The sequence below is a fragment of the Geotrypetes seraphini genome, chromosome 18, assembly GCF_902459505.1.
Source record: "Geotrypetes seraphini chromosome 18, aGeoSer1.1, whole genome shotgun sequence".
Classification (NCBI taxonomy): domain Eukaryota; kingdom Metazoa; phylum Chordata; class Amphibia; order Gymnophiona; family Dermophiidae; genus Geotrypetes; species Geotrypetes seraphini.
The window spans coordinates 19,950,132-19,966,894 of NC_047101.1; the positions used below are offsets into that span (position 1 = coordinate 19,950,132).

General features: G+C 42.3%; 1 protein-coding gene across 10 annotated transcripts in view; it reads right to left on the reverse strand.

Moving 5' to 3' along the window:
* GRIA1 (glutamate ionotropic receptor AMPA type subunit 1) overlaps positions 1-16,763 on the reverse strand; it is an 843,377-nt gene that overhangs the window by 121,840 nt on the left and 704,774 nt on the right. For all 10 annotated transcript variants that reach the window (XM_033927803.1, XM_033927802.1, XM_033927807.1 and 7 more), the window contains 3 exons: positions 13,199-13,360; positions 10,363-10,530; positions 2,499-2,603 (listed from right to left, as the gene is read on the reverse strand). In XM_033927803.1, coding sequence (XP_033783694.1) covers positions 2,499-2,603; positions 10,363-10,530; positions 13,199-13,360 — 435 coding nt within the window. The remainder of the gene's footprint in view (positions 1-2,498; positions 2,604-10,362; positions 10,531-13,198; positions 13,361-16,763) is intronic.

Genomic DNA, 16,763 nt, shown 5'->3' on the forward strand with positions numbered 1-16,763 from the left:
ACAGAGTAAAAAGCACATACAATCAATATATATAAAATACATTAAAACAGTCAAAAAAATGCATCAATTAAAAAGCTAAAAAGCAGGATAAGTTAAACAGTACCACAACTAAGATGTAAACATGTCAAACAGGTGTGTCTTTAGTGATTTTCTAAAGTCAGAATAAGAAGTAGCCTCTAATATAAGTTTTCCAAGCCGTGTATTCAATTTAGCGGCCTGGAATGGTAAAATTCTATCGAAAAACTTCTTATATTGACATGATTTTAGAGAAGGGTAATTAAATGATTTATTCTACATGTGCTCTTATTAGAATAGTTCAAAGAAAACTGAGAAGCAAGATAATCTGGTAACATCCCAAAAACTGCTTTGTGACAAATGAAGGAAAACTTGAACAGGACTCTGGACTCTACTGGCAACCAATGAAGTTTCTGATAAAAAGGGGTAATGTGCTCCCATTTTTTAAGTCCAAAAATGAGGCGAACCGCAGTGTTATGAATCAGTCTCAGTTTTTTGAGTATTTTTTTGTAAACCCCTAAATATATAATATTACAATAATCTAGAATACTCAAGATGGATGTCTGCACCAGCAAACGAAACGAAGGTTCGTCAAAAAACTTCTTGATGGTGCGGAGCTTCCATAAAACTGAGATACATTTCTTAAACAGTAGGTCTGTATGTTTTTCCAGAGTCAGATGTTTGTCGAGAGTTACACCCAATATTTTTATAGATTGTTCAATGTTATACTCTCGCCCGCTCACATGAATCGTGTTTTCTTTTATCTTTTTGTTGGGCGCTGCTAAAAAGAATTTGGCTTTCTCTGTATTTAATTTTAATTTAAAAGTGGTCATCCAAAGCTCGATCTGATTTAAAATATTAGCTAAAAAATTGATAAATTCAGATGACACTAAACTAAAAGGATTTGATTGACTGCTTATTGCTTCCTCTTGTGACTCACTTTTATTAAAAAATTTATAGTCTGCCTATTCAACAATTCTATGCGGAGATAACATAACACACATAATAAAATCAAAAGAAAAGCATAAACATACAATCAAACAAATCAATACAACATAACAAAAAAAACCATAAAAATATGAGTCTCTCACTAAAAAAAATGCACTACACCAAAAACAGGAGTTCAACTTACTACGTTACATGAGGAACCCTGAATGTCAACTTCTCAACAGACACCAATAAATCAATGCCAAAATGCACTGATTGATGTTACAAAAATTTGTGCAAACAATACAGTTTTTAACCCCTTCCTGAAATGTAACACAGTGGAAGCCTGCCTTAATTCCAACGGTAATCTGTTCCAACAGGTAGGGTCCCTGTACTAATAATGTAGCGTTACGAGGCCCAGACAACCTCACTGCGCTCAATGGGGCACATCAAGGCACAGCTTATCCTTAGACCAAAGTTTCTGTGTTGGCTGATAAAAATGTAACAATGATCGCAAGGACATAGGACCATCATTATTCCGCAGATTAAAAATTACACAGAGAACCTTAAATTCAATACACTACTAATAGGTAGCCTATGTAATAATAATAATAATAATAATAACTTTATTTTTCTATACCACCACAATCTTGCGACTTCTAGGTGGTTCACAAAGAAGAAGAGCTGTACAATCAGCAAATTACAGTAGATGAATACAAGGTGGTTGAAAGGAAAATTATACATAGGTTGAATTATAAGAAGTTAACTATTTTACATCTTACAATTGAAAATAGTCGGACACCAGCGAATATCAGGATACAATTATGTAGTTCTCTCAGAATTGGAGTACTATGCTCAGACCTCAAAACGTGCTTGCATCAGCATTTTGAGCAAGTTGTAAGACCTTAACAAGGGTCATTGGTGTGGGCAGACTTGATGGGCCTTGGCCCTTATCTGCCGTCACTTTCTATGTTTCTATGTTTCTACTTTGGCAATCCCAAGTACAAAGCATTACAATAATCAAAAACTGGAATCAACATCATCACAACAGTAGTTCTAAAATTATCCACAGACAAATAGTCTCTAAGTCTACGCAGCAATCTTAACTTAAAGAATGCATTCAACACCACCAGTTTTACTTGTGGCTTGAAGGATAATGTTGAGTCCAGAATTGCACCCAAATATCTGCACTGCTGCAATACTGGTACCACCTCACTGTCCAGGACTATCTCAGCAGGGAATGCCAATAATTGTTTCTCTCGACCAAGGCTCAACACCTCTGTTTTTGCTACATTCAGCTTCAATGGATTTTCACACATCCGGTTCCAAATAACCTGCAAACAATTATGAAGACACCCCAAAGCCTCAGTCATTTCTTTATCAACAAGGAACAAAAACTGGATATCGTCTGCATAACGATGAAAACTCATACCTAGTTCTCTTTTGTAATTTACTCTTCTTTGCCCATCATCTTCCAAGCTACATGAGGAAGCAAGGGATACATGGAAAACTGACCTTCTCTTTTGCATACATGAACGCCTTTCTTCATACTTTACCTTCCTGATGCCTTCGTGTTTTAGCTCAATCACATGAAGGGTGTAATTGGTCCGTCGCCCTTTCTCATTAAACTGAACGTTTCCTGTTAGACCTTCAAAGCGAACCTTTAAAATAACAGTAATAAAAACATGTATAAATAGACAAACAAAATACTTTCAACAATTTTTTTCTGTCCCTCAAATAGACTTTGAAATATGAAAAAGACAAAGGATTACAGAGATTTTGCTCAGAAGTTCTCTATGCATATAAACCAACCTGGATGCAGATATATTTTTCTTCTTATGGCAATGCGAGCAGCTTTGTGTGCTCCCTCATTGTAGACTTTAAACTACTTGGATTTTTTGTGACATCTATCTATCTCCAAGCTAAAGCATAAGACAGCCAAGGACCCATTAAGACCCCTGAGGAAGGCATTTTTAGTTTTTCTGAAACAAGGCCGTGTCGGGTCACTTATAATTTTATATATTATTTGGGTTTTTTTTACTGTGGGTCACTTGTGACTGTATATATCCTTTGTGGACTGCTTTTATTTATTTTTTTGGATGCTTATTAAACTACAACTGGTATATCTGACCCTGTTCCACAATTTTCAGCTTTGACATAACCCATATACTTGTAAAGTCCATGGGTGCTGTTGGCATGCATACTTTAAGCTAATTTTCAAAAGGGATGTACCTGGTTATTGTCTCACTGGAAATGATCATAGATCATGTGTACTAAAAGTGACCATGTATTTTGTAACTGATCTTCCATGTAAGTGGCAAAGAGGGGTAAAACGGCTTACTTACTTCAAAAAACCTCATGTACGCATGCTATATATGTATATATATTTTTACTGCATTATCTATTCTTTAAAATACTTTTTGGGAGAGTGCATGCATGTGGTAGAGAATGGGAGTAGAAATATTAATCAGCTCGTACATTCACGTTACCATGCACTAACTGGCTCATGTGGCGTTAACATGAAAGCACTTATCTCCTAAATAGGAAATAGTTAGGATTCCTGCATAGCATTTTACTGGTAAGGCACATGAATGTAATCATTAGCAGGTGACCAGAAATAAAATACAGTACTCTCTGTTAACCAGAACTCAAGCAACCCGAAAAAAAAAATCATTTTCTGGCGGAAATCTAAGGGCTCCTTTTACTAAGGGGCGCTAGCATTTTTAGCGCTAGCATTTTAATGCATGCTCTATGGAGGCGTTAGCGTTTAGTGCATGTGGTATTGTAGTGCTAAAGAAAAGCGCTGTAAACATTATTCCCAAATAATCAATTCTCCCTCGCTGAATAGTAAAGAACTTTTTAGAATAGTTAACTCTCTGTTCGATATTGATTTACTCAAACGCTCCAACTCTGACCTCCCACCCTCCACCACAATCCTAGCCGACTATTTTGCCAGTAAAATTCACAATCTGAAATCGTCTCTCGTAATTTCCAGCACAGAACCAACAATAAACCAACCTGCCGTAGGAAAAGAAAGTTCAATAGCAGACATGACCTGGAATCACTTTGAAAGCCCAGACCGGAATCTATTCCTCAAACTCTACACTAAATATGCAAAATCCAACTGCCTACTAGACAGCTGTCCTCCCTCTATCATGAAATCTGTCCCCCCCCCCTTTAAAGCTGAACTCTTCAACTGGGTTTCCCTATGCTTGTCCACCGGCCACTTTCCAACAGAACTCAGCCATATCCTTGTATCTCCTATTATTAAAAACCCCAAGGAACCAACCTCTTCGGCTACCAACTACAGATCCATTGCCAATATACCACTCTTCCAAAAAATTATGGAAGGTCTAGTTAATCATGACCTCATGAATTACCTAGAGAAGTTCAACATTCTTCACGATTCCCAGTCTGGCTTCCGCACAAATCATAGCACAGAAACCGTCTTAGCTTCTCTGACTAATTATCTCTTCCACTTATTTTCATTGTGAAAAAGCGCCCTGATACTCCAGTTCGACCTGAGCAGTGCCTTTGACCTGGTTGACCATGACATTTTATTCAGATGCCTCGACTCCATTGGCATCACCAGACAGGTACTAAGCTGGTTCACAGGCTTCTTAAAAAACGCACTTACCAGGTTCACTGTAACGGAACCTTCTCCCAATCCTGGTGCAATCCCTGCGGAGTTCCTTAGGGCTCCCCTCTATCCCACTCTCTATTCACCGTCTACATGGCTTTGTTGGGTCATATGTTATCTGACCTACAACTGAAATCGTATATATACGCAGATGACATCACTATTATCATTCCCATAACCTCTCTTACACAAGAGACTGAACAATTCACCTCTTCCATCCTCACCAAGATAGAACAATGGACCACATTATTCAAATTAAAACTGAACCCAGAAAAAAACAAATTTTCCTGGCTAGTCCCACCAACAAGCTAACAAATACCTCCTTGAAATTAAACGGGTGAGACTACCCAATTAACCCCACTATCAAAATCCTTGGAGTCATCCTGGACCGATGCCTCACTTTCAAAGTCCATACTAATGCACAGGTTAAAACATGTTTTGGTACCCTCTGGAAACTTCGCACCATCAAACACTATTTCGACTTCCTCTCCTTCCGACTGCTGGTCCAATCACTAATCTTAAGCATCCTAGATTACTGCAATATTATATACAGTACCTGGGATCCTTTAAAAAAAAAAATCAAACAACTAAGAATCGTTCAAAATGCTGCTGTTCGCCTCATTTATGATCTCAAAAACTCAGATCATGTAAGCCCTTATTACAAAAAACTGCACTGGCTGCCGATGGAGGCAAGGATCATCTTCAAATTTGCTTGCCTCTGCTTCAAAACCTTAACAGGCTTGTCTCCAATCTACCTTTGGATCACTTTGAACGTTCAGGCCCCACCCGCACATGTTATGCCCACCTGTTTGCCTTCCCGTCCCTAAAGGGCTGTGTCTACAAGAGATTCCTTGATAGATCTCTGGCGTTCCAAGCAGGCAAATGGAATAAATGCCTAACCACTCTCATTTCTAACTCACCCTCCTACCAAACTTTCAGGAAATCAATCAAAACCTATCTTTTTGATAAATTTCTCTGACTCCCTCCCTGCCTTTTATATCCGATATGCCTCCGGATAACCTGATTACTCCCGACTTGCTAAGTTAAGCTGATTGTCTTGTTTGTAACATCGCTGTCTATGTTCAGTCTCTTACTCTGTTAACCGCTCTGGTACTGAACAAAAATAAAGTTATTATTATTATTAAAACCGCTAGCGTACCTTAGTAAAAGGAGCCCTAAGTGTAAACGTGGCATGCCACACCTGAGTACGTCCACGCTTTGCCTACTACGTGTCCGGTAGTTTGTCTGGAACAGTTTATTGTCTGGCATAGTATGGGGTATAGCATTAGTTAGGCCTATTTTTAATAGTAATTCTCAAGCAACCAGAAACTACATTTATCCGGCATCTATCAATTCTTATGGGTTCCGGTAACCTGAGAGTCTACTGTATATTTTATTTATTTATGTTCACTGGTATTAGACCCCTAGTATGTATAGAATTAGGACACAATCTTATATCGTAAAATTGTTCTGTAACTGTCATATCGTAAACTGTTAACTGTATTTTATGAATGTTTAACCTGTAACCCCTTTTGAGCTCCCTGGGGAAAGCGGAATAGAGGTCTGCACGGGAACGGGGATCCCGGGAATCCCACAGTTCCCGCGGGGGTCCCGTGGGAATCCCCCCTAACCCATGGGGACCCTCCTCTGGCCCACGGGACTCCCACGGGGACCCCCTCTAGCCAACGGGACTCCCACAGGGATGGAAGGCTTTGGAAGCAGGGTTCGTCCATATAATATAATGGACACGTCAGCCTTAGTACAAGAGGGGGGTTTATAAGTTAATTACCTGAACAGAAAACAAAAAAAGGGTTCCACCATAGAGATTCCACAAGGAAAACAGCAGCGGAAACACAAAAGAAACTGTGGAATTGATGATCCTGTCAGAAGTAATTGCTGCTTTTTATGGGGATGGAGATAATTCCTTGCAGGGATGGGTGGGAACGGATCCTGACGGGGACGGGTGGAGACGGAGAGGATCCTGGCAGGGACGGGTGGGGATGGAGAGGATCCTGGCGGGGACGGACAGGGATGGGTGGGATTTCTGTCCTCACGCAACTCTCTAAAGCGGAATAGAAAACAAAATAAATACATTTAAAAAAACCCCAATCTTTAATTATGTTGTACTGAATCTGGGCTTAACTTGTGAGAAACTCCCATGTTAAGATGTGCTAAACTCAGATTCTAATGCCCTTTGAAAGACCCAAACTCAGGTTGGCTTTAAAAGCTATTTTCTCATCATCCATGAAAAACAAATTATATAAGTTGGAACATGCCAAATTTGCAGGTTTGTATCAGTTTATAGATAATGGAGACAAATTCTGCTCTACATGGTGTCTGGAAAAAACAGGTCTTCCAGCATTTTTCTAAATAAACCATAAACAAATGTACTAATATTTAAAGATTATTACAATTATTGACAGATGTTACTGCAAGATGTTGTAAAAACTGGATGATCCCTGTTTTCAAAATGACATCGTTTAGGAAGTGATCATTAAGATCCATTTCAGCAAAATGGTGTTTAGTGATGGAGATAAAGTTGCGATTAAGTTTTCCGTGACAAAATATGGCATATGGCACAAAACATTTGCTGCGGGAGTTTCCACAATAATGGCTGGACTCCTGTATTTTCAGAGATTATAAGAAATGTTTAAAATAATTGCAAAGTATTTTGGAACAATTGTGCAGACCTATTTTGATGGAAAATGTCCCAGAGGTGCAAGACGGTCAGTTTATCTTATCCAGTCATTACATTGTTCTCCCTTTTAAGATCTCAAATATTTTAAGTTCTCAAACCTTTTAAGATCTCAAATATGGCACATTCTTTTAGTTAAGTCTAATACGAGGGGTTACTGAAAAGTTCTCAGCCCACCCAAGAAGAGAATGACGTGGATAAGGTTCAATCAATGATCTGAAACAATGTCAAAACATAGAATTTACATAGTTTCTGCAGATTGGCACATAACAAAATTAGATAATACTCTTTTCAGCTACAGTGGCAAAATAATGTAGGAATGCAGGAATATAGGAAGTTGGTTGGCTGGGCTGAGAACTTTTCAGTACGCCCTCGTGTAGAGTTACAGACATCCGGATTTCCCTGGTCATGCCTTCCTTTTGAGGACATGTCCTGGGGTCCGGATGGCTTTTCAAAACCCATCACAATGCTTCCCCCACAAGCAGCGGGGGCGGTGCTAGGTTGAGATTAGGGGCAGGACTGGGGCATAACAGGGCAGGGATGGGTGGGCCTGGGAGCGGGCCTAGGGCAGGCAACCCTACCCTCTTAAAATACTTAATTTGATTACCGTACCCACAATCAATAGAATTCCACCTGAGAATATATTGCATCTTAGTTTTCTTTTGATTGAACTAGTAAACTAAAATCCCAATTACTCTGTTGACTTACAGCTTGGTATTTTTTTGTTAAGTCTTTTGGAAACAAAAAGTAACAGAAGATTAAGAACATGAGGCCTATCTGGTTTCGCTAATTTAAATCCTGTTACATTGCCTTAGGCCCTGACTGATCTCTCTCTTCTCTTTCACGCCTTTGTAGTACATAAGATCTTCTGAACTTCCATGTCTCATGCCTTCTTGAATTCTGTTACTGCATTTATTAATTTCATTTATTAATTTATTCACACTTTTGTCTTCTCTAAGTACAGTTACAACAAATAACAATAGGATACAACTGTATCTATATAGGGAGTGCTTTTCAATATTTACCAATGAATCTTTTTCCTTTGAAAGTACAGTAGTACCTTGGATTACGAGTATAATCCGTTCCAGGAGCATGCTCGTAATCCAAAATGCTCGTTTATCAAAGCGAGTTTCCCCATAGGAAATAATGGAAACTCGCTTTGATGCGTTCCCCCCCCCCGAGAACCGGCATTGCGCCCCTCGAAGGCCCCCCCCTGCGATCAGGCACCCCCCCTGTCTCGAACCGGCACCCCCCTGCCACGATCCGACCCCCCCCCCAACACGATTGGGCACCCCCCGACATGATACGACCCCCCCGACACAATTGGGCACCCCCCCGACACGATCCGACATCCCCCCGACACAATTGGGCACCCCCCCCCGCCGCTTCTTACCCTCATCTGGGCACTCTTGAAGATCGCCCTCCTCGTCTGCTGGGGCCTGTGAGTTCACGTTCACGTTCAGAACGTGAACTCGCAGGCCTTGAGCATGCTCAGATGCTCAAGGCCTATCAGACGAGGAGGCCAATCTTCAAGAGTGCCCAGATGAGGGTAAGAAGCGGTGGGGGGGGGGGTGCCCAAGTGTGTCGGAGGGGGGTCGGATCGTGGCCGGGGGGGTGCCCAATCGTGGCGGGGGGGTGCCGGTTCGAGGCAGGTGGGGTGCCGGATCGCAGGGGGGGGTGCCGGATTGCGGGGGGGGGGGGGTGCTCGTAAATCGAGCCATGCTCGGTTTCCGAGGCACCGATTTTGCAAATGTTTTGCTCGTCTTGCAAAACACTCGCAAACCGGTGCACTCGTAAACCGAGGTACCACTGTAGATACAAACTTTCAGAACTACAGTAAATTAACAAGACTATGACATGAAACATGCAGAGTCAGACTCTAGTCTAATAAGGCCATCATCGTGGACCTTATGGTCACAAGTACACAACAGATGTAGAAAATGCACATCTGTTTCTTAGAGCTCATTTCCAGGGATAAACAATGGATTTCCCATGTCTACCTGGCTAACTCCAGGAATTTGTCTAACCTATTTTCATAAATTTAAATCTTTATTAAGGTTTTATTTTAACAAAATACGACAAACAACATCGCCAACCACGTAGAATCCTCAACCTCTTTTGAACTCTACAGTTAGTTGACGGTCTGTATCCCTTATGTGATGATTTGGTGTAAGATTGGGCTGGGGATGGCATCAATGGAGACTCCACTAACTTGGAACATGAGGATGTTACTAGCCAGACTTTATGGTAGATATCCTGCAAACGAGATGGCTGGATAGGCTGGAGTGAGCTTGGACGGCAACTTCAGCATTTTGAACCTAGGACAATGCCAGGTGGACTTTACAGGGTGTCAGGTCAAAAGCGCGCGCAGACAATTGAGCGCAGCGCGGAGGTGTGCACCGCAGAAAATTACAGTTTTTACGGCTCCGACGGGGGGGGGCGTGGGGGTGGAACCCCCTCCCCCCCACTTTACTTAATAGAGATCGCGCTGCATTGTGGGGGTGTGGGGGGTTGTAACCCCCCACATTTTACTGAAAACTTCACTTTTTCCCTGTTTTTAGGGAAAAAGTTAAGTTTACAGTAAAATGTGGAGGGTTACAACCCCCCAAACCCCCCACAATGCCGGCACGATCTCTATTAAGTAAACTGTGGGGCTCCCCAACAAAAACCCTCGTCGGAGCCCCTAAAAACTGTAATTTTCTTCGGCGCGTGCCTCCGTCTTGCGCTCAGTTGTCGGCACGCACCTTTGTCTTTCGCCGAGTTGTCTATGAACCACTTTACAGTCTATGACCCAGAAATATCAAAGAAGACATAAGATAAAATTTAATCATGTATTTTTAATGGGTATAACTAATGGGCAGACTGGATGGACCATTCAGGTCTTTATCTGCCGTCATTTACTATGTTACTATGACTTTCCCGCAATCTCCAACAACAGATTTCGTAGTTTGCATAGACTCCACTTGTTTCAGTCATGTCGAAAGATTAAACAATCATCCCTTATACGACCATTCTACCATTAAAAAAAATCCCTACATAACTTTTTGAAAGAAAGATCATTCTTTCAGGGATTGCCAGTTTTCACCTGTTGTAGAGCTCGCTGAATATCAATGCCTTGGCCCCATGGAACGGCAGGGTTAGCCAGACAGTCTCCAGCATTCCCTCGACGAGAGATGTCTATCCTTTGTTTCCTCAGGTTCTGGAATGCCTCTGCCATGACCCGAACTCCGTCATAAGTCAGTGCAGATGTATACTGGAGACATGAAATGGGGAGAGTTTTTCATGATTAGTTCATTTGTATGTCTACTGGTTACCAATAAGGACAAGTAGAGGGCTCATAAAAACATAGATCTCAAAAAAAGCTGAGATGCTAGATTTAAGGTTGGGGGGGGGGGATTCAACAGGTGCTACCAAGTTAGCACATGCTAAATGCTAAAATATCATAGTTAATGCTTGTTGAATAACTTCCCCCTTAGGCTCCTAATTTTGTGATCTATTTTAAGCCAAGCTTATGAACATAAGGTTTCAGCCCAAAATTCAGTTTTAATTCAGGAGCTTAAAAGTTAAGGGGATGTTACAGGAATTTTATGGATGTTTGGGAGCCATTGGCTAAATTTTGTAAGGAATGATAACTGATTTTATTTCATCGACCTGTAAACATACACATCCAGGGTGGCTGGGGGAGAGGAGGGAGAAGGGAGTTGCATTGTAATTTCATTCAGGGAATTTATGAATAATTTCTTGAAGGTTTTTATTTCATTTGAATATTAGGTGGGAGGGTGGGGGAAAATATAATTGTACATTAATGTCTGAAAGTTTATTGTGCTTGTCTTGTAATATTATATGTATATGAATTACTTGTTGCACAATTGTAGTTTGAAAATTCAATAAAGATATACAAAAAAAAAAAAAAGGTTAAGGGGTAAATACTGAGCCAGCTGTGGTCAGTGGTTTGGTAGCCGCCGCCAGAATGATACCTTGAGAGTCAATGCCAGGCCATGTCCAGGCACCAGCATTGAATATGTGGGTCTGTGTAGCTGGCTATCCCTTATCTGATTAAATGTAATGTAATGTAATTTATTTCTTATATACCGCTACATCCGTTAGGTTCTAAGCGGTTTACAGAAAATATACATTAAGATTAGAAATAAGAAAGGTACTTGAAAAATTCCCTTACTGTCCCGAAGGCTCACAATCTAACTAAAGTACCTGGAGGGTAATAGAGAAGTGAAAAGTAGAGTTAGAGGAAAAATAAAAATAAAATAAACATTTTAACAAGACAGCATTGATCTAAATGCAACATTAACCACCTAATTGAGACCAGCTAAAGACAGAACTGAGCTTTACGAAGTCTGATTTATCTAGTTATCCTCCCCTCTTTTGTAAAGCCGCGTTAGGCGTTAGCTCCGACGCTCATAGGAATTCTATGAGTGTCGGAGCTAATGCCGTTGCGGCTGGCGATAAAAAAGCCTAACATGGCTTCATAAAAGGGGGCCTAAATTAGCTGGTAATATCCTGTATAAATGCTAACTCCGCCCCCTTTCCGCCTACAAAAAATGTCCGGCTATAGCTTTAGCGGTTAGTGCCGAAATTCAGCAGCACTAACCAGTTAAGTGCTGCAGAATATCAGCGCATAGCCTCACAAAAGTGATTTGTCCAGCCAGAAGCCCTTTCCTGTCTGATTAAATCACTTTCGATATCGGCCCCTATGCCGGTAAATTCCGGCCTACCATTCACTTGTCTAGATTTATGAGTCTACTGCTAAAAATTAGTGATAAGCACCTAAGAGAGAAATTCTGGGACGGGCTGCCTAAAGTTAGACGCTGGCAGACGCCTTAGTGCCTCATTTAATTATTTTAATCGGTTTTAAGTGGCGCAATAATTGATCATACCATGAAAAGCCGATTGAAAAAACAATTTAAAAATACCCTAGGCCAGGGGTGTCCAATGTCGGTCCTCGAGGGCCGCAATCCAGTCGGGTTTTCAGGATTTCCCCAATGAATATGCAAGAGATCTATTAGCATACAATGAAAGCAGTGCATGCAAATAGACCTCATGTATATTCATTGGGGAAATCCTGAAAATCCGACTGGACTGCGGCCCTCGAGGACCGACATTGGACACCCCTGCCCTAGGCAATGCCAGGTGCCTCTCAGGACCAGTGGCTAATACCAGGTGCCCAGTGGCACTTAGTGATGCTGCCTGCCTAAGAGGCGTGTTTTGGGGGCGGAGTTGGCCTTAGGCATCACTATGCGCCACTAGCCATCATTCTACAATGAACCTAGGCATCGACATGTAGGCCTTTAAAATCCTGGACTACATTACCGGTGCCTAAGTTCATCATTAGATGCCAGTGCCCGCGATTCTCCGAGTGGCGCCTGAACGTGATTGAATCGCGGGAGATGCCATCTTTCTAGGTGCCTACCATTTCAGGCGCCACGTATAGAATCAGCCCCTCGGTGCTTTCTCTGCCCTAAACCGTCCCCTATTGCCACCCACTTTACATGCTCCTAAAGAGAATGCCTGGCCCCACCCCATTCTGCCCCCAGTCCCGCCCCATTCTGTCTCTGGCTCCGCCCCATTCCTCCCCAGCCCATCCCCCACACTTCCCCGAGCTTGAAGGTTGCATTTGGAAGCCTTGGCGCATGTGTGGAAATCGATGCAACAACGTTGCGTGCTTATGATGTCATCACGGTGATAGCCGTGCATGCTCAAAGGCTTCCAGACATGGCCTCAGAGCTCAGGATTTCCAAATCTGGACAAACTGCTGGAATTTGGAAATCCCTCCGGTCGTCCGGACAGTCCTCTAAAAGGAGAACATGTCTGGCTTTGTCAGGGATGCTAACTAACTTGTTTTGAAAGCTACATTTTTGTGCAGCACGGAAACTGATTTTGCATTTTGCATGACCACATAATCTTGCCTTTGGTCTCTTCCAGTCAACTCGTGGATGTTCTCTGCCGTCATAATTTTTCCACTGCTGCATGATTTGGGAAGCCACGCCATCGGTGTAATTCACCAACTGGAAACCAGTGACATTAGCTCCAGCTTCCTTAAATTTCTGCAGGTCAATGTCCATGAAGCCCTACCAGGGAAGCAAACAAACAAAGCATGACATAGAAATACATCGCAGGAAAGAATTTTGACCATTTAAAATGAAGATTTCTCAGCAGTCAATATTAAGCTTACAGGGGTCATCATTTTTAAACTGCTGACTGTTGCAGGCTGAATTAGGCCCCTATATTCAGTGGGTACTGGTTCTGAATATTTGGACTCCATGTGGGCTCTAGCAGTACCTAAAATATGTCCATCCAGGTGCGATATTCAGCCTGCTGCCTGGTTTGCTAATGAGGTTGTGGGTTGAATATCAGGTTAGCTCCTTCCCTCTACATGACTTTACCCATCCTTCCCAACCCACCCCCACCAACACAACCCATGAGCAGCTCCTCCCCAGGCCTACATACGATGTAAAGTGTCCCCTGATCTTAAGCAATTTTTATTTCTCCTTGTCATGCACACCCCTATTGTTCATGGTTAGCATGCCACCCACATTAATTCTATAAATAGCACTTAAATTATAGGCATTACTTGGTACGGTTGTCAATCAACTATTAGGCTCTACTTATAGAATCCCGCCTCATGGTACGTAGGCATGTTTAAGCGTCGCTAGGCATCCTGGAGTTAGATGCCGGTATATTAGGCCAGGTTTTACTTTGCCTAATCTACCTGTGCCTAAGTCAAACATGCCTATTCTTCGCCCCTTAACCACACCTACTTTTCAGATAGGCATCATTGGGTGTTGGAGGGTGCCTCGGCTTAAGCATCGCCAGGTGTCCTAAGAGTCTGGCGCCAAACTGGTAATTGTTTTTTGTTTATAATTTGTATTAATTTTTTTAGGTTAACCACGGTGGCGCGCAAGACACCAGCGCGCTGACAATCCAGCGCCGACAATTCGGCGCAAGACAGAAGTGCGTGGGGGAAAAAGTAATTTTTAAAGAGGTCCGATGGAGGGTTTGGGGGTGGCAACCCCCCCACTTTATTGGTTAGTGTTCGCGCTGCTGTTGGAGGGGAGTTCGGGGGGTTGGAAACCTCCATTATAGCGAAAACGTAACTTTTTCTTATTTTTTTCGGGAAAAGTTCTGTTTTCTCTATAATGTGGGGGGTTTCACCCCCCACCCCCCTGCAACGGCAGCGCGAACACTAACCAATAAAGTGGGGGGTTGCCACCCCAAATCCCCAGTTGGAGCTCTTTAAAAATTATTTTTTCCCCCGCGCGCTTCTGTCTTGCGCCGAATTGTCGGCGCTGTATTGTCGGCGCGCTGGTGTCTGGCGCACGATTATCCCGTCACCGTTAAACACATAACATCACAACAGCAAACGGTAAGACAACAGCAGAACCAGAAAGGTCTTCTGTGTTAATCCTTCGTGAAGACTTCACCAAAGACACCCCCTCCCCCCCCCCCGGCCTCCCTCAACACTCCAGTGTCAAAAGTTCAGAAGTGAACTTCTAGCTTTATGGGACAGTCCCTCCCAAACAGGAACCCAGATTCTGCGAAACTTCCTCCAGGGACCAGGAGCATCCTGTCGAACCTCTAGATATTCAAAAACTGTTAATTGTTAATTTAAACTTTTTTTTGATTGGCCAAAAGCTAGTACAGTCAATTACCATGCCAATTTTTAAAAAAAAGTTTTGTACGGATTCCAAAATTAGGTATCGCTAGGCATCCTTGATTAGCGCACCTAGCAGCACCTAATATACAGAAGGCATCCTATACAGAATCTGGCCCAAAGTGCATGCTCACCGCTGCTTTAATAACTATTGCAGCTAGGTAAAGAGACCCCAAATTGTTTTTCATCAGTTGGATTAAATGTGCGATAGTCATAAAAATGGAACTTATTGTAACACTTGGCTGATATACTGCTTAATGCATGTACCAGTTTGTAACCTAGGACTAATTTTGCATATGTACGATATTCATGACATAGCTCTCTCTTTCCATCTCCTAAAATTCTGATAAACCAGTGGTCTCCAACTCAAACCCTTTGCAGGGCCACATTTTGGATTTATAGGTACTTGGAGGGCCTCAGGAAAAAAATAGTTAACATCTTATTAAAGAAATGACAATTTTGCATGAGGTAAAACTCTTTATAAATCTTTCCTTTTGGCTAAGTCTTAATAATAATATTATCATTTATAGCTAAAGAGACATTTGATCAAGAAACTGTTTTATTTTACTTTTGTGATTACGATAAACATACCAAGGGCCTCAAAATAGTACCTGGTGGGCCGCATGTGGCCCCCGGGCCGCGAATTTGAGACCACTGCCCTAAGTGTATAGCCGTCGATGGAGACTGCCCCAACTTTGTTGGTCGGGTTGAGAACTTTTCATATCAAATTACTTTCATGATAAATAACTTATTTCATTCAAATATATTATAATCAAATTTCAAGGGCTCGCTATCTCAAAAATAGATTAAAACACTGGAAGTCTTGTATATTGCACCCAGCTTGGCTTATATACAATGAATATCTTTCTTTCGTATCAGCCAAGTTGCCTCTGTCCCAAAAATTCAACAGCTATTGTATGCAGCACCTTCTCGGTGTAAACAGATGGCTATACAAACTTATCTCCTTCAAAGTCACTTAATCAATGTCTCTGAATTGTCATGTATAGTCCTTCTCATAAAAACCTCCCCCGAGGTATGCCGTTGAAACAGCTAAATCATTTACTTGTTCATAGCACGGCCATTCAAGCCGCTCTTCCTGCAATAAATTCTTCTCATCTTTATCAAATGAATTATTATCAAACGTGTTGAGCCACAAATACCCGAATGGGAACACCACCGACAGGACTTCTGCTACTCAGGCAAACAGTTCAAAAACGCCGTCATAAATAATTCATGGAGGAATAAGAGATGAAATTTAGAAAAACTTAACCACCTCGAGTTGCATGCCCTTGCAAGATTCTCCATGGACTACAATTTCTTATGAAGCAGTAAATTGCCCTCCACATTAGCTGAAGCCACATCCTGCAAGGTAGTAACCTGAGATTTAGCAATCTCAGAGCTGAACAGACTTGGGTTTTGCTTGTTTGTTTCTCACCCGCCCTCATCCAGGGCGAGTTACATATTAACATACAAAATACAGTGTTCCCCCAGGTCGTTCGCGGTCCCGGTCATTCGCGGTATTTTCCGACTGCGAACTGCCGACAAGGAGAGGACAGCAGGAGAGGCAGGAGAGAGCAGCCGGAGCGCCGCGAGTGCAGGAAATCACTCGCGGTACGCTCCGACCGCCTCTTCCTGCACTAAGTGGGGCCTCATCCAATCGGGAGCTGCTTTGACACGCAGCACCTGATTGGATAAGGCCCGACTTAGTGCAGGAAGAGGCAGTCGGAGCATACTGCGAGTGATTTCCTGCACTCGCGGCGCTCCGGCTGTTCTCCTGCTGCCCTCTCCCGCTGCCCTCTTCAGGCTCCCCCATGAAAAAC